The sequence below is a fragment of the Uloborus diversus genome, chromosome 7 (assembly GCF_026930045.1).
Source record: "Uloborus diversus isolate 005 chromosome 7, Udiv.v.3.1, whole genome shotgun sequence".
Classification (NCBI taxonomy): Eukaryota; Metazoa; Arthropoda; class Arachnida; order Araneae; family Uloboridae; genus Uloborus; species Uloborus diversus.
In genome coordinates this window covers 54,927,517-54,946,875 of record NC_072737.1, presented here as the reverse complement: position 1 = coordinate 54,946,875, position 19,359 = coordinate 54,927,517, and the positions used below count along the sequence as shown (strand labels likewise).

The window sequence follows — 19,359 nt, the reverse complement described above, 5'->3', positions numbered from 1 at the left end:
GGCAGGTGTTATGAGATATGTATTTTTTTAAATGTCAACATTGGATACATTCTTATTTACTGATCGACAACTGTGCTCGTTGGCTTGTAATCACGAGGGAAAAAATATATTATCAAAAATTTTAGACATCAATTTTCGAAAAAATTGATTGCAAACTCTGATATTCAAAGATAAGAGATCTAAAAAGTGATGGCCATATGTTTGAATTTTTGTTGCAATTATTCTGTTCATTATGTTATGTTCAGGAGTCAACCAATGGCAGTTTAAGCATAATGTGATTTTGATAACAAAATACTGGGCCATAGAAAAATTCGGTTTAAAAAGGAGAAATTCTTAGATTGGTACAAAGGCAACATTAGTAAAGCAAATCTGTATTTAACAAATGAAATCATTTTATCTGCACCCAGTGGTCAAGGTGAGCTACAGTCGAGCCTCCATATATCGAACTTCCACATATCAAAATTTTCTATATATCGGAATCCCAGCAAATTTCTATGTTCATTCCATAGAAAAATTGTTTCTATAGAGCGAAAAAATCTCTATATATCGAAATTATTTTGAGACATTTGTAGATTTTTTTTCTTTAACTTTAGACTGTTTGTCTCATGAAAAATGAAGGTTAGGGGAGAAAATGATGTTTACTAAAGGTTGCTAAGAAACTCATAAGAAATCTGGCTTTGAGGGGTGTGTAGATAGGTGGTTGTTCCGTTCTGGAGTTCTTAAACTCCCTCAAGTTTATTTCAAATCTTAGTTGTAACCAGTAACACTGTAAAATCAGTTTCAAGTTATCCTTTTTGTCTGTTGATTATCATTCCTAGTCTTTTTATCTTCAGTAGAAATCATTCCAGTTAAGTAGATTGATTTTTTTTACTTTTCTCTCGATTACATTCTCAAAACAAAAATCCCCTCATGTTGCGGATCAAGTTGAATTGCCGAAGAATGAAGATGTATGAAGGCACAAAAATGTAATTTCTGTTAATTTTTCAATCATTAACTTTTACTTAATCCAATGCTCGTATAAATTAGAAATTCGGTTTCATGCACGAAAATTAGCTTTAATTTTAATGTTTTAGGAGATTTTTAGGATAAAATAAGATCGTTTCTATATATAGAAATTTCTATATATCGAATTTTTTTCCGGCAATTTGCTACTTCGATATATGGAGGTCCGACTGTATTTCTTTTCAGCACTGCCATCAATGAATATAAGGAAATATAATATTCTGACTCCAAAATATGAGCCAAACAGCCAGATTTTCAGAGAATCTGTCAATCCTTGATCAAGAGGATATTCTGCATATTTGCAGTGCACAAAAATCGAACTATTCCGAGCGCTTCAACTTCTTAGGAAGAACAAGGCATAGAGTTTGGAAACAAAGGTAATGAAAAAAATGTAATGAATGCCTTGTTAACCTTAAGGTCATGGTATGACTAGGATGATTTATAACAATTGGTATTTACAATCTACAAAATTGATGCATTTAGTTTCATGATTTTTTTCAACCATGCTCGAAAATGATATCAATGTTACAAGTTTTCAAGGCGTATCTAAGAATTTGCAGTTATACAGCTTGATACCACCTTAAATTGATTTAAGAAATTAGTCAAAAAGGTAAAACATTTCACTTTTGCACTGACAAGGCAGATGTCTCATTGAACAGATCATATCCCACGTAAGAGAGTTGGGAGCAGTTTTACCTCTTTCTGCCGCTATTAGACATCACTCTCCAAGGGCCTCTGTACCTGTCACGAAGTGACCATACCAGAATAGGAACCCCAGGAGCTGCTATTCGACAGAAGGCAGCATTGCTTCCGACAGCAAATCTTAAACAAACGCTTAGAAATTTTAACAATCTAAAGAGCATTTCTACATCAAGAAAATTAAAAATCATTACCACCACAGGAGAAGAAATAGAGAAAAAAGTTTCAGATTCTTCTGATAAGGATGAAGATTTCTTTAAAAGGATGCAAAACATTTATCATTTTCAAGGAAAACAAAATCTTTAGGTCTCTCTGAATGCTGATTATATGAATTCCTTAAATTTGTTAAGGTGGGGGAAAATGTAACTCAGAACAAGAATAAAGTCAAGTTGGAAGAAAAAAGGGACAAGGAGGTCAAATATTTAAAAAAAATACCTACAGCTTTAATTTAAAAAAAAAAAAGCTGTATTATATATTGTAATAACAATTCAGCATTTGTGTGGTCAGGTTCCTCATTTAGAAGGGTCACGAGGGGAAATTACCCCCCCCCCCTCTCGACTTTCAGAAATTAATATATTTTCATCTGGGTGTGCATGAATTTTTACTTTGTTAACTTGTTTAAATTGCACTAAACATGTACTTTTTGAACCCCCCTCCCTTGGAAAAACTCAAAATGACAGGCCTGTTTGTTCAAAAGTACAAAATTAAAAATTGTTAAAAATTTCATAACTCATCTCATTTTGAAATATGAAAAAAATTTACCATTGCCTGCCAAAGTTTACCACTCCATTTTCAACCTAAAACATATTATCTAAAATTTTACTATTAAGTTTTAAGATAAGCACTTTATTTTAGCAATACTTTGTGACTAATCCATAGCATATTTTATGCTTAAATCAATTTTTGAACTTTTTGAAAATCAATTCTCCTGATTTTTTATTGGTACTTCATTAAGTTCAAATGTTTTTACATGCAAGCTAAAACATTTCAAGTAATTATAAAATCAGCCAAAAAAGGATAAAATTATTTTTTAATCTAAGTTAGGTGAAAGATAAAAAATGAACACATGATAAATCAGTCATTAGTCAAAAAAGCATTAATGACTAACTTTTTCATACAAAAAAAAAGAATGATGAACACAAAAATGTTTAAAAGTTGCCAGTAAAAAAAATGCTTACAGTCAGTTGTTTAAAATGCAATGTAAAGTTGTTTTTAACATTTACTCTAAATGCCTCACATAAATGTAATGTTTTGAGATTCAAGGAAATAGTTCTAAAAAAACCATGAGCCTATTGATTGAAAAACAACTAAGACATTAAAAAAGCAATTACAAAAAAAAAAGGGGAACACAAAATCAATTTCGAATTTCCATCTTTTTTTTTTCAAACTTATATTGTTGGCAGTGGAGCTAGAGAAAAAGGTTTAGAAAGAAATTTTTTACAGATACATGATTTGAAAATTATATCGTCACCTCAGAGCAACAGTAAGACATCTAACCCCAGGAATAACACTAAGATATCTTACTGTTGCTTTGAGGCAAGGATATACTAAGTTTCAAAATAACATGTTACAGAAGAATTTCAGATAGGGTAAGAATAGAAAACATCAAAATTACAGTAGAACCTAGATTATTTGAAAATCATAAAACTGGCCAGATTATAGAAAAATTTTTCTTTTGATCACTTCGAGGTCATTGGAAACTGGTATTCTTAAGTAATTGAATGCATTTATTCCACACGCATTTCTATCACATCTGGTTGTTTTTGAGCAATCACGATTGCTTATTGTTCTCACTTGACTGTTTTGATGTCCTATGATTTTATTTTCCCACCGCCTCCCTCTGCAGCACCACTGTCGACCGTCCCCTCACGATGCTGCTCCTCCAGCGAAAATCATCTCCATGTTGTGTCCATATACTACACACATGCGTATAAACACACACACATAACCACACTCATGTCTGCACACAGACACAAGCACACATACACAAACCTATACCCACACACATACATACCCACACCACTCACGCCTCGACACAAACGCCTACATACACACATACTCATGATTGCAAAAAACATAATTTGAATGAAAAATGTCAAAATTCAATTTTTTTTCCCTTTGCTTTGTTTGTTTGTTTTCTTTTCAACTGACTAATAAATCTGAACACTAAATAATTCTAGTTTTGAAAATGCAGTTCAATTTTGAAAGCGATAGAAACTGAAAGTTTAATGCTGTGTTAAGTACTATTATTTTAGCAAGGGGTTCAAAATTTAAAACAAAAAAATATAATAATAACAAAACAAAGATTAAAGCTTGCTATGTTATGTCTTATTAAATTAACATTGCAGAAGGTGTTGGATCCCGATCACACCAGTTAATCAAGGTTCTACTGCAGTGGCGAACACAGGAAGTTCTGAAAGGGGGCATCCAGGATAGAAGGTCCACGATGCTCATATCATACCACAATACGCTTTCAAACATTCTTATGATTTTAACAATTGTCAGGAACAAAAAAGCTATTTAATAATTACTTAGCAATAGTTAATTAAATAAATTTGAGTTACAAATACTTAATTAAAATACTAGAAAGCACAAGAATGGATATAATTTTCTTTTTTCACAGTTAAAAATTAAAAGAGTGAAGCAAAATCATCATTCTAGAACAATTTATGTTCACATACAGTTATATTTTGTAGGGGAAGAAAATATATATATTTTTTTCATTTATTAAATCTAAAATTATTGTTACTTTTGCTTGGAATTATTTCATACAGAGGGATTATATAGTCAATTAAAAAAAACTCAACAACCATGAAGAGAGGTCCGAACCCCCTAGTTTTCCCCTTGTGTGCACCGCTGTATAGCTTTCAAAGTGAAATTTTGAGAACAGTACATATGAAAAAAGGGGTAGAAATACTTAATTCACTCGGAATCTAAATGCAGCAAATAGTGACCATGCTTGGAAATTATTCTATGTTTGAATCATTTCACTATGAACAATACATACCGGTTTAACTCCTGTTTTGAAGTAAGGTACCAGTTGCTTGAAAACACTTGAAAGAAAAAATTTGCCTAGAACAAACTTTCTATGTCCATCTTTTTAGTTTTTCTCAGAAACTATCAGAACAAGTATTTTCCTGCAAATTATTATACAACTAAGTTTTTACAGTATGGCACATTGTATCACACATAGGCTTCGTTTCGATGTATCCTTCGACAAAGCCCTAGATAGACATTTTTCCACGAGGTGAAAGTTTTACCCGACCAGATCCAAAACCCAGACGTAATGCCCACCATCAAAGTCATGAGATATTTTAACATGAACACAGCAAGATCTGGTTTTGGCCAAGAAACCGGATCTTTGCCAACTTCTGGACAAGGTATGCTGTACAAGGGTCGACTGCACTTCTCCCTTTGCCACGACATCATCCAAGAGTCAAAGTAAAAGGTCTCGTAGACATAACAAGCTAATACAATTACAGCAGGAACAGTATACAGCACTGAAAATACTCCAATGCGAATCATTAATTTTTCAAGTTTATCGGTACGGGTGCCATCATGCTTCATGATGGTACGGATATGATATAGTGAAACAAATCCTGCAAAGAGGAATAGGGTTCCTAGCCCTAAATAGACACCTAAAGGTGCAAGCACAAAAGCACGCAATGAATCTCGATTCCACAGGCCGACAAAGCAGACACCACTCAGTACGTCTCCTTCGACTTTATTCATGGCCAGTATGGTGATGGTTTTTATAGCAGGTACTGTCCAAGCGGCAAGATGAAAGTACTGGGAATTGTTTTCAATAGCCTCATGCCCCCATTTCATACCCGCACTTAGGAACCACGTAAGGGTGAGTATTACCCACCAGATTGAACTGGCCATGCTGAAGAAATACAGCAACATGAAGAAGATTGTGCACCACTTTTTGTCGTTGCCTTGTGTAATCGTTCGTATCATTTCAATGTTGGTGCGATTGTTTGGCGATGGGAAAGGATCGTTGCAGGACACCTGCTCATCCATGACGAATCCTGCAACATATGTGGCAGCTACCATGAAGTAACAAACGGAAAGGAATATGATAGGTCGTTCTGGGTATCGAAAACGATGCATGTCGATCAGGAAAGTCAGAACAGTGAATAATGTTGATGCCATACAGAGGATGGCTAGGATTCCGATCCAAGTGCGGGCAAGTTTCTTTTCTTGCTTTGTGAAGAACATACCATCACATGGAGCACCACAATTTTTTTCCACTGCATCTCCTACACGGAGTGTGTATCCCAAGCCTTTAGGAACTTTGAATTCTTCAGGGCATATGAATTTACGACCTCTAGCAATGGAAGTGTTATTGCGGATAGGGGTTTGCGGGTAAACTCCACTGCCGGGAGGGGGGTGGGGTGCTCGATCTGTGTTATTCTCACCAACACAAAGCATTTCACCACCAGCTTCAGGAAACTTGTCACAATCGAGGCTCTTCGGCCACTGGAAGCCGAAGTTATTCATCAGACGCTCGCAGCCTTCACGCGCTTTCATACACAGAGATCTGCAAGGTGGTATGGCTCGTTCTATAATGGTACACACAGGCGCGTACATGGTACATAGAAAAAACTGCAAGTCTGGACTGCACTGCACTTTGACTAACGGAAAGAACTGATGCACCTCCAATCCCGCATCTTCTTGCTTTTGGTGGTTCAGCAAATTGGGCATGATGGTTTCATTGTAGGGGATGTCTTTGCACAGGGGGATGGTGATGGGTTCACAGCGGCCGTGATGCGGAATTAGACTCTCCCGATCGGAAACGCGAGAGCTGACGATTTGCGCGTGGCCTCCATGTTGAATAGCGGCGGTCGCGATCACGAGCAACACCGGTAACCACGATACAAACAAGATGACGGCCATGTTTGATAGTGAGAAGTGTGCTGGAAGAGATATCCGATATTCAGATGAAGTTGTGGGGGATCGAAGCTCCGATCGCCATCATCAAGAGGCGCGATTGCGAGTGGATGCGATTGTTGTGCGTTATAGGCTTACATTCAGACTTTTCGATAACTTCCCTTCGATAATTCTGCAGCACAATAGTCGCTTCGGAAGGAACGCACCGCTCGCACATTATCCCGCACTCGGCTCTGATTGGACGACTGAGGCGCCACGGGACACTGTAGCATAATCCTATGCTATTTTTCTCGGAGAAGACTGGTTACGAACATTATGACAAAAAAGCCAACATTTAGGAGAAGATTGGCGTGAAAATTTTGGCGAAAGTCGCGTTTAGGTGTCGTAGAGGCAATACGTCGCCAATACGGAAGCGCTGCTCTTTTCGGTACGCTGTGTCGTCCGCGTCTTTGGAGGTGGTGAAAGTAATTAAGCCTCAAGCCGTTTTTCGTAGGTAGGGTCGCCAGCGGGGTGTCGTCAAGCACAAGAGAGTAGCTGTTTGTAAAATAAGATTCCGAAAATATCTACTGTCTCATCTGTTCGTGAATGTGAAAAAGCTATAAACTAAAAGTCTTAGATGCTTAAGAATATTAATTATTGAAATAAAACAGCGAATTCGGTTGCTATAATTTGCTATTAGTGCGTTATTTTTATTACAATATGCTGCTTAAAGTTGGAAAAGCTGCAACTAATTTAACGCATTTCAAGTTTGACTTACAATGAGATTTTATCACAGATTGACATTATCATAAACTTGTTACTTTTTTTATTCTGAACAACAGGGGTGCCCACCGGGGGTTTGGGGGGGGGGGATTATGGCGCGAATTCCGCCATGAAAAAATATTTTCGGGGGGGAGGGGGAGATTCCTACATTTATTTCTTCAAATAGATAAATTTAAAAAATTCCTGATTTTTTTTTAATTTGAAATATTTACTTTTATTTTATTCTGTTTACATTTTATTTCATTTATTTAATCAGTTTGTGTGTGTATGTGGTCTGTCATTGGAACAGAACTTTTCTAGTAAAATAATAATAATAATAACTATTAAAAATAAATAAATAAAAAACATTAATAAATAAATAAATAAAAAACATTAATAAATAAATAAATAAATAAAAAACAATAATAAATAAATAAATAAATAAATAAACTAAAAGAAAAACGCTTAAAAATAAAAAAAAAAAAACGGAAAGAGGGTTGGGAAATTTTGATAAATTTCGGAAATTTAGAGGTGTTTTGTTGTCAAAAAGTTTTTTTTTTTTTTGGAAAAATGGAAAATTTGAATATTTACAAATTAAAATGCAGTTAGCTCGTTTTCTTAGAAAACATCAAAAATATATGTGCCATTCATATTATTCTTTCTTTTTAACAGAAACATATGCCAAATGTTTCTGTTTTAAAATATTATCACGTACCTTTCTTTGTTCAAAGCTTCAAAAATTACCCATTTTATTCTAATCATAATTCATCCGTTAGTTTTGAATGAAACGTGAAATTATAAAAGCTAAGTTCTCCATTCTACAGTACTAAGCATCGAGTCTGCTGCTGATTCATTTTAAGTGCAATTTATGAAGAGTTAATTGAAAGTGCCCATATAAAACAAGAAATCAATGAAACGGAATCTAAGGACTAAAATGTTCAGCGGCTATTTGCTGTTCGGAAGGAATTGCGACTTTATTAATTTCGTATTTTTCCCCCAGTCTTCACTGCTTTTCTACTGCATGTACGAAACCTACAAATTAGCTTATCACAAACATTAAATTAAAAATTATATATTACCATAAAATATGATTTCAAAGAATCAAAATAGAAAGATCTTGAGATAAAACCGTTCATTTCATATACTTATGCATTCAATATCGTGTTTGTACACTAATATCTTTGTCTTGTTAAATTATTTTTTTTTTTTATTTCATTCATTTATTTATTTTTTTTTTTTTTTTTCAAATTAATTTTTTAGGTCGAGAAGTAGCGGATAAAAAAGAAAAAGACAGTGTGAGAGAGATAAAATTGAATATTATAAGCAAAAGAGTTTAAAATTTCAAATACTCAAGACTCTTTTAAACCTATTGCTGATTGAATGCTAATCACAACCAACTGAAAGCACTATATCATAACTTACTCATTTTTAATCATTATTGAGCAGAAAAGAATCTGTTCGATAAATAAAAAATTTTTTAATGCACACTTTTTCCTTCACGCAGTAATTCTAACTTTAAAAGACAGAAGAGCAAAATAAAGAACATAAGAGAAGCGGAAGAAAATCATCTTGCGTGCCCCTGCACGTTGCTTTCTCCGCCACAAACGGGTAACTCAAGTTGTAACTAAACAGAGAGGTTCCGAAGCTCTTTCTGTTACCGCTATCCGATGTTTTTCGTTTTTCTCGGACACCCTACCTAGTTTGTAATAAGTAAAGAGTAAAATAAATCGGGTAGTTTAATACTTTCATTTGAATGTTCCAAAACAGAGAGAATCAAATGGTTAAATTTTACTGAAAGCGTTCTAAGATTTAAGGAAAATGTCACGGGAATGAAGATTTTAGCGGTCTTAAAATATTGATTTTAAAACATTAAATAACGACAAAGAAAATCTTTATTATTGGCTAATTTTTATGATTGACTCAGTTTGATATTCTTAACTCCATTAGAAAAAATTTAAAGTGGTGGGATATTTTATTCATGCTCTAATTAATTTAAACGTTACGAAATGCAAATCTGTTAAATTCACAGCTTTAATAATGCAAATAAATGTAATGTTTTAATTGGAATTTGTTGTTTTGACAATATTTTTCTGTTCGGTTTCGAATTTTTCATTATTAAGTAGTTGCATTAGCATTACCCACAAAACTATTTAAAAACTTAAATGATGTTTTGTAATCTTTGTGTTCATTTTATACACATTTATTTAGCGATCAATAATTTAAATACTAATAACAGTATTAAGCAGAAGTACTGCATTAATAACAATGTCCACTTTTATTACAAAATTCAAAATGGTGGTGGGGTAAGGGGGGAGTCTTAACACTCTTTTATTTTATACATTACTTCAAAATGTTTCTCGCTAAATGACCACAGTAATCGCCTCTGGAAATTTCAGTAGTCATCAACTTGAGTCAAGCAAATGTTTCATGTATGAACATGCTCTAAAAATTTTAGTACTTAATAAAATTCCTAATTTATACCTTATTACATTTACTATAATTAGAAAAATTAACTTCTTACAAATTAAATGCGGTTTATTTTTCTTACAAAACATCAAAAATATTAAACATTCAAAAATATAATGCAATCCATATTATTCTTTCTGTTTAACAAAAACACATGCAAAATGTTTCTATCTGTTTAAAAAATTAGCACGTAGCTTTCTTTGTTCAACGTTTCAAAAATTACCCAAATTATTCTACTCATCATTCATCCGTTAATTTTGAATGAAATGTGATTTCTGAAAAAGTTAAATGCATTTTTATTATTATTATGATTTCTTATATTTGGAAATTTTTAGACTTTCAACCCAACTGCCTAAGAAATTGAAACGAAAAACTGAAAAAAAAAAGGAAAGAGAAACCTCTGGGAAAGGGCCCTACAGACTTTGTTGTAGGGGGGCTCAAAACTTATATATCCGGACCTGGTTTCTTTTATGAAGTTTCTCTCAACGTAACTATAGGGCTACAAGCAAATAATGGTGGAATAATTTCTCTTCAACTACATATTGAGCTAATAATCAAAATATTTGAGGAGAATCTCCTAAGATTGCTGTTCTAAATTTCGATTATTTTTTCATTGCGTATTTCTTACTTACAACATAAATGATTCCTTAGGCATTCCTTAGACAATGACTCCTTAGGTGAGAGAGATTCGTTATGTCATTTTAATTGAAGTAACTATTGGGCTACAAGAAAATAATGGTTAAAGAATTTTTCTAGAACTAAATATTAAGCCAATAATCAAAATTAATCTTATTTCAGTTCGTATTCATATGAATGTACTTTAAATAAAGTTTTAACATAAATCACTTTTGTGAGAATCACAAGATTTTTTTCAAAAGCATACGAGTAAAATCCTTTTGTTATGGAGAATTATATACCAGGAATTTTTATGGTATACATTTGGATATGGCGTTAAGGAATACTACCGCTCAATTTATATAAAAGCAAAGTTCTTCATTCTACAATATTGGGCATAGGATCTGCTGCTAGATTCATTTCAATTGCAATTTAATTAAAAGTGCCCATATACAACAAGAAATTAATGAAACGGACTCCAATGACTAAAATGTTCAGCGGCTATTTGCTGTTCGGAAGGAATTGTGACTTTAAATATATACTCGTATATATATATATATATATATTCATTCTTTACGTGTTTTTCTACTGCATGTACACAAAAATTCAAAAATTGAATTAAAAATTATAATTTACCATAAAAAAATAAAAAATTCATTTAAAAAAAAATTCAACACACACACACACAAGACAAAGCTGAATATAAGTCAACTTTTGCTGTTCACCAGTAGTTGCATAATTTTTACTGACTGTTTGCAGCTTCTTTTACTTTTGAAAACTATTTTGTAATTGAAATTACTTTTCAATTATGTTTATTGATTGAAAGATTATTATATATCACGTCAGATTTTTTGAGAAAAAACTTTTTTTTCATGTAAATTTTTACCTATTTATAAATTTTGTATGATTTGTTGGAATTCAAAATGTATTTTTTTTTTTTTAATTAGATTTTTAAATGTATGTCCCAGGAAACAAATTATTAAAGTTAAAACTCTGCAATTATTTCCTGTGTATCACTAGTCATTGTTGTATTAATCTTTTTCTTTAATTTATAGGGGGACCCGGGGTAAAATGGGTAGCCGGGGTAAAATGGGTATAGTTGTATTTTTCTTGATTTTATTCTACTAGACAATATTTTTTGAAAATAAAAAAATATGATGAAAACGTTTACATATCAGGCAACATTTTGACTTGAGGAAAAAAAATCTAGCAACTCATTTACCAGGCTTAGTAACAGTTTTATTTTTCAGAACACAAAACAATGCGCTTATAGTGAGTGATAAACTTCTTTCTAGAAAAATTTACAGGAAGAGTTTCGGAAGTTTTTTATTTGGATTTGATAGAAAAAGAATTTTTCTAACAGAAAACTCAAAAAATAAGTAAATTTTAATATTTACAAAAATTTTATAGTACTTTTAGTTGCACGGGGTAAAATGGGTATAGCCAACTTTTTCGAGTTAAAAACATTGAATGCATGAAGATTAAAAAACTTAAATTATCTTTGCAAGACAAATGTTAGATATTATTCATCTTTTAAACTAAAAGTATGTTTTTAAAAAAATTTATAAATAATTACTCTATATTTGTTTTATTTTAATTACTATAAATTACGCGAATTAGTACTTAAAGGTATATTTTTCGATTATTATCGATATAGTTCATGATTACTGTAGGTTAGTAATTTAAAGTTTATTATGTATATGATAGACCGGTACACATTATAAAACATAGTAAGTATTGATAGCTAATATGCTATCTTTTTAATTTCTTTTTAAAACCACTAACCCCCCATGCCCAGAACATAGCCTAAGTACAACCCACACACAATCACAACAGAATCCTTATGTCTCATAGCAAAGTTGTACTGAATAACTAAATCCTCCTGCTATACCTCTTAGTTCACAGTCATTTTTTAGCACTGGTAAGGAAGTGAAAAATTTACAAAGAAAAAAAAATGTAAGAGTCCAAACAAAGATGGGAGAAGTTTTAATTACAGAGCAGGTGGCTGCAAGATTGTACACAAACAGGAAAGAGACAAACAAAAGCAGAAAAATAAAATAAATACACATAAAATAAATAAATAAAAAAAAAAGACATTAACAATAATTGATAAAATGATTAGCAGTAGAAATGATTGATGCAGTAAAAGTGAAAACTAGTGGTTCTCCTAGTTGTTGATCAGAGCAATTGGCGACAGGGCCGTTGTTAAATTTGTGGAATTCATAGGTTTAATCACTGAAATATCAGCTGAAGGTGAATATACTGAGAAGTTCGCTACAAAATCATCTGCCAAATTATCTTATATACTCCCCAAGAAAGATGTTGTGCAGGCATCACAAAGTTGTAAAAATACTACCTCAGCCAAATGGCAAGTCTTTGCAAATGCGCCTTTTGTTCAAAAATTTGGTTCTGTAAACATTTTTTGTGGTTGTTTTGGATTAAAGTTTTATCCTCCAATGTAATTATACTCAATTTAAAAAAAAATCTCCATTACTTAGTGTAGTTCAACTTTAAACAGCATATACCCATTTTACCCCGGTGTATACCCATTTTACCCCGAAGCACGGGGTAAAATGGGTATACACAGGGGTAAAATAGGTATACCCCTTCACACTAAATTTAAAGTAAAAGGTTAACACAAACTATGTCCAAATTAGACCTAAGATACGCAATGTATAGAATATTGAACAAAAACACAATTATATTTCATAATATTTCTGCTATGGGTCACTGAAATTAAAAATGGTGTTTTTTATACCCATTTTACCGCGGGTGACCCTAGTAATTTCTCAGCTCGTTATGTTTCGCTTTAATTTGAATTTTCACAAACACTAATGCAAAAAGTTGATCAGATTGTTGCAATTTAATTTCCCTAATTCAGATATTCTTGTGACATTTGCATTCCGTGAGTCGTTTTTTTTTTTGTTATTATATTATTTCTTTCAATTCATCTCATCAGAAACAAGCACTCGCTTTGTCATGACTATAATAAAATACTGGAAAAAGTCATAGTTTCTGCGTCAGTTTTATGTTTTAGAAGTGAAATATGCTTGTGAGTAAAAAGTCCATCAATTCCGCAAGTTAGTGTACTTTTCTTCCAAACGCAATTTAACTGCACAGTTGGATTTCAACAAAGCAAATGCCCGCTGCACACATCTGGCATCCATTCTTCAGAAAAAAAGCCAGGAATAGAGAACGATCACAAACTATCTTGCTATCATTGATCGGACATCGGGGTGGTAATTAGTATCCCGTCGTGTCTGTGGTCATGTGTTCCCCTCAACAAACCTTGCGCCCCTCTTTTTTCTTGGAATTCCGAGTCAAAAGCTATAGCAACCCAAGCAACTTCTGAGCCAATTCCGAGAAACTCCAATTCAACATTGGCGCCAAACGCGTGCTCACTTTCCCTGTATGTTAGCTTTTGTGTCATACCATCATTATTAGAAGTCGTTGTTTTCTTGGCAATACACTCACGCAGTGTCCAATCTTCTACTTTTACTATCTTTGAGAGCAGCGCTCTCCCCTGCTTTAAGGGGAAGTATACTAATACATATTTGCTCTTTTTCGGAGCATCTTAACCGGTTTAACGGAAAGAGTTCGTAAACAAGAGACTAATTTTCTGTACTAACCAGTTGTTTTATATGCACACAGCACACAGCTGGTTTGCTCAAAATAGCCAAAATTTCGTTCGCTCCTCTAAAAAAAAGAACAATTTCGCGCATACATAGTTGAAACAAAAACACCTTTTTCGATTCCAAATTTCTTTTTTTACGTTATATAATCGATTTAGTTTTCTTTCACTTTTATATTTATTCCTTTCTATCTCTTAGCTTAATTTAATTTTCTTAAAAGTGAATACTGGAGTAAAAAAAAGAAAAAAGACTTTAGAAATATTAATAACTAGCTACATTGCCCGGCGTTGCACGGTCTACTTCGAAAATAAAAGTTTTGTCAAGTGACGCTGTTCAACAATCAGGCAAAAAAAAAAAAAAAAAATTAAATTCCCGTCCCCCCCCCCAATATGCAATTTTCTGACTCAAACCTTAAATTTAGACCTCTATGTGTTAATGAGTTAGTTATGTTCTAAAAATTTCAGAAAACTATTCTAATACTTAGACTAAAAGCAAGCCAGGGCAAAGGCGAAGTCAGGGAGGGTCAAAGGGTCAGCTAAAGGTGATGCGAAACACTTTTCATCAAAAAATGAATGCTCCTCGAAATGCTTTCTTTTATTTGTAAAATAACAAAAATTAAGATTGCGTTGAACTGACAAAAGAAAAAGTACCGAAGTCTGCTACCGTGGGAAGGTAAAGTCTAAAGTGCAGAACATCTGCAAATTTTTCACGTCCCCCCCCCCCCTTTTTGAGCAATCGCTATTGCTTATTGTTCTCATTTGACCGTCTTTGATGTCCGTGCCTTTTTCAGCTTGGAACAGGGGTCTCTGCAGCACCACCGCCCACCGTCCTCTGCAGGCGCGGCTCCGAGCACTGCCTCCTTGAATCTGTTTGTCCTGCTCGGGGACGTCCATGTCCTACACACACGCACGCTCATACACACACACACACGTTCATACACATAAGCCATTACACACATATACACACGCCTAAGTGCATACACATACACCTACGTGCATACACACAGGTCTACGCACACACACTACACACACACAACTATACACACGTAACGTAACCACCAGGAGGTGGATGAGGTTGGGGGACAGGAGCCGTTTCAAGAAACAGTAGCCCCCAATGAGCAGGGTCCTGTCGCAACTCGTGATTGCGAAAAACATAATTTGAATTCAAAATTTTATAATTCAAGTTAATTTCTTTTTTTTTTTTTTTTTTTTTTTTTTTGAGCAATCACGATTGCTTATTGTTCTCACTTGACAGTCCTTGATGTTCCGGTTCCTTTTTCAGCTTGGACCAGGCCTGCAGCACCACCGTCCACCGGCGGCGGCGCGGCTGGTCCTGAGCACTGTCCCCCGAAATCCACTTTTGCTGGGCGGTGGCGTCCATGTCCCACACACACGAACGCCTACACACACACGAACGCCTACACACACACGAACGCCTACACACACACGAACGCCTACACACACACACACACGAACGCCTACACACACACACACACACGAACGCCTACACACACACACAAACGCCTACACAGACACACACACGAACGCCTACACACACACACACGAGCACCTACACGCACACGCACATACACAACACGCACCCACACACATGCGCCTACACAAACACACACGCTCGTGATTGCGAAAAACATAATTTGAATTCAAGATGCCAAAAATTCAAATTAATTTTTTTTTTACATTTTTGTCATCTATTATACTTAAACTTCTCTGTATATGCTTGCTTATTTGTTTTCCGATGAACGAAAAAAGCGTCGAATTCCAACATTTCTTATTGTTAATTTTGTTAATATAGAATACAAAACGTGATTCTTCAAACATCTAAAAAAAATCATTTCTGCAGATGCTTCACTTTACCTTCCCACGTCAGTGTAAAAGTAATTTTTTTTAATTTTCTTAGCTGATGAAGCCACCGATGCTGGCTGGCACTATCGAGAATTGTATCTTGATGTTGGAAACAGCTTTTACTATACAGTAAAATAAATCGTTATTTGTATTTTACACGATAATGTTTTTTTTTCCTTTTGTATTAGAACACATACATAACTTAACACAATGCCGTAAAAATATTACACCCTATTGTTTGAAGTTTGTTTGAAGAGGGTTCAAATTTTACTTTGTATTTCTTACACGTTGCGGGTCCCTGCAACTTGACCCCATGACCCGCCTTACAAAAATTTCTGGATCCGCCTTTACCCAGGGGCGCCTCGAACTTAAATTTTTGGGTAGGCGAAAATTCTCAATTTGTCGAAAGGAACTTTAAATTTTGTCGCATGATGATAATTTTGCCGAATCGTCAGACAAAATTTGACAAATAATTAAATTTTGGAAGGTCACACTGACCTTCTATCGGGACGCCCCTGACTTGACCCAAAAATGTTTGCAAGTGGCAGGGGTACGGGACTCATCCCCCCCTAAGGGCAAGGGCGCACACCACTAAATATCGCAAAGACCCCACCCCAAAAGCAAAACCCCCTAAAAAGTGAAAAATGCCCCTCAACCCCCCCCCCTCCTCCCAGGCGGGCACCCCTGTAAATAGGTTTAAAAGCCAGACGATAAACAACACCATGCCTTCAGAGCAAACATAAATAGGTGCAGAATTTCACTTATGGCACGGTCCCTAAGAGATTTTAGCAGAGGAAAGGAAGACAAGGATGGGGACACGGACACAATGAGAGGGAGAATAGTCTATCAATCGGTTCGACCCCTTCAACCTCCACCAAAGGAACAAAACAAGGGGAGTGAAAGTGAGTGAACAGGTAAAATGCACAACGTTGGTCACGCTGCGTGGTTCCTGGGGCAGATGGGATACTGGCAGGGATTGACAGTTTGACACTTTTAGGAGTTGAAATATACGACGTTCTTAACGATCTTACAAGGTTCACTAGACAACCTGACTTGGGGGGTCTGTCGAACTTCAACATAAGGAATTTCGAACTCTCCCCCCTTGGTACTACAATTTTCTGTTTAAAAGAATATTTTTTTCAATTAAAAATTTTTTCATCAAACAACTGGAAAAACATGTAAAACGGCTTACGTAATATAAAAATTCTCCTAGTATTTTTTTTTTTTTTTTTTTTGAACTGATGAAATTCTAAGAATTTAGTTTTGAACTTCCTTTGGGACTTCAGTAAAAAATCTCCGGATTTATTTATTTATTTATTTATTAAATTTGAGTCTAAAAAACGCAGTGTTACGCTGTCTAGGAGGATTCTTTACCTGATTCCCCCCCCCCTCAAACGGGAATCTTTATATTGCAAATTTAGGTCATCTTTAAATTTAAAGGAAGGAGGGAGTGCGCTCAGAGGTTTATCCCTGAAAAATTCCAAAAATAAAGTTTTAAAACTAAAATTTTAAACAATATTTGGTGACGCTCGGTTACTCTCACACAGAATGGTTTGAAATTAAAATATTAACTTTGAGGAATTCCTCCTTGATGATGAAAAAAGTGCGGGGGCAGTCGCCCCCCCCCCCTTGCCCCCCGAATCGATGCCACTGAAAAGAGTCAAAGCGACCGAAACAGACTAATACAGGTAAATCTCGTTTTTAAGCAATTCATGGGACCGTTTTTTTTTTTTCGTTCTAACGGTAGTTGAGTTTCATTGTTATGGGATTTGTAATAGAAGTCAAATTGGGAGTGAAATTTTTTTTTTTCGTTGAAACGGAAATTTCGTTGTATTGGTGTTTGTTGTTACGGTATTTCACTGTATTCCCAAATTCACAACCTTCCTTTCAATGTCTTGATAAAATTTATTAAGTAAACTTGTTTCAGACTTTTTTTTCTTGCAATATTTTTTTACACTACACTTAATCTTTTTTCCAATGTTTCTTTTTGAAATCTTCTATAGTCGGAGAAGTAAGATAAGAAAAGGGAAAATGTACTTCCAGTTCTTCAAATAGCAAAATTTTATCTTGTCTATGCCACAAAAATATTTTTATCCTGTACGCCATATTGCTAAGCAGATTCTGATGCTAAAAACGTGCTTTTTAATCTTACTTTATGGAAATAATCGAATTTTGTGCTTCTCATAATAAAAAGAGAAAATGTCGGGAGAAAATAAGAAGTAAAAGCCTGAATTGAGCGAAAAGAATCTCAATGGGTCTTGCATGCATTAAGCTGCATTAGTGCCTGTTTCTTTGATATCTATTACCATTCTCAACATTTTCCGCACGTAGCTCTGAACTATATTATATGTGCAGGCCTTATGAAAACATTCTTTTTTTTTCTCTCTCTGGTGTGATTAATAGTTGATTTTAAGGATCTCGGCTATAGGTTTACAATTTGATAAAAAGCTTTTGAGATTTTTTTGCTTATTTTCTTATTCTGTTATCTCAAAAGTATGTACAATATTTTGCATTAAAATGATGAACATTAACATCATGACCGGTTTTATTAGGGTTTAATGACATAAGAAAGCAGATTAAGAATTTCATCTTAGTCTCATTTACAGTTTTTTCTTTTCTTTTTTCTTTTGTTTGATTTAATTATTTTCTTTATGTATTGCTGCTTTTGCTGCATTTATACTTAGCAGTGGTACACACAGGAATTTTGCAAGGGGAGGGTCCAAAATCGAAAGCCTTATTCTCATAAGGTACCCCAATGCGCCGTCAAACATATTGACTTGATTTTATCGTTTCTCGAGAACGAAAAACAGTTAAAAATAAACTATTGAATAAATAATTAGAATTAATTAATGAACTATCTTCTTTATTATATTATCTTTACTAATAATAAAGCTGAAAGTCTCTCTGTCTGGAGGATGTCTGGATCTCTGTAACGCGCTTAGTGCCTAGACCGTTCGACCAATTTTCATGAAATTTGGCACAAAGTTAGTTTGTAGCATGAAAGTGTGCACCTCGAAGTGATTTTTCGAAAATTAGTTTTTGTTCTTTTTCTATTCCAATTTTAAGATCATTTTCCCGAGCAAAATTATCATAACACGGACGAGTAAATTACCAAGTTATCAAAACGTGGACCCGTAACATGGGCAAGCCAATTGGCGAGAAATTCACCATACATTATTTGTAAATATACAGGCGAACCAAAAGACTTTTTAAATTTTACTACGGGCAAAGCCGTGAGGGTACCACTAGTACTAATAATAAAGCTGAAAGTCTCTCTGTCTGGATGTCCGAAGGGTGTCTGGATGTCTGGATCTCTGTGACGCGCACAGCGCCTAGACCGTTCGGCCGATTTTCATGAAGTTTGGCACAAAGTTAGTTTGTAGCATGGGAGTGTGCACCTCGAAGCGATTTTTCGAAAATTCTGTGTGGTTCTTTTTCCATTCCAATTT

General features: G+C 34.4%; 1 protein-coding gene across 1 annotated transcript; it reads right to left on the bottom strand.

The window, feature by feature from the left end:
* Positions 1-4,667: 4,667 nt before the first annotated feature.
* Positions 4,668-6,811, bottom strand: LOC129226019 (frizzled-7-B-like). The gene has a single exon (XM_054860593.1). The coding sequence runs from the start codon at positions 6,598-6,600 to the stop codon at positions 4,885-4,887; it is 1,716 nt and encodes a 571-aa protein (XP_054716568.1). The 5' UTR covers positions 6,601-6,811; the 3' UTR covers positions 4,668-4,884.
* Positions 6,812-19,359: the final 12,548 nt, after the last annotated feature.

Coding starts and splice junctions, on each gene's coding strand:
- LOC129226019 (XM_054860593.1), bottom strand. CDS start 6,600: ATGGCCGTCATCTTGTTTGTATCGTGGTTACCGGTGTTGCTCGTGATC.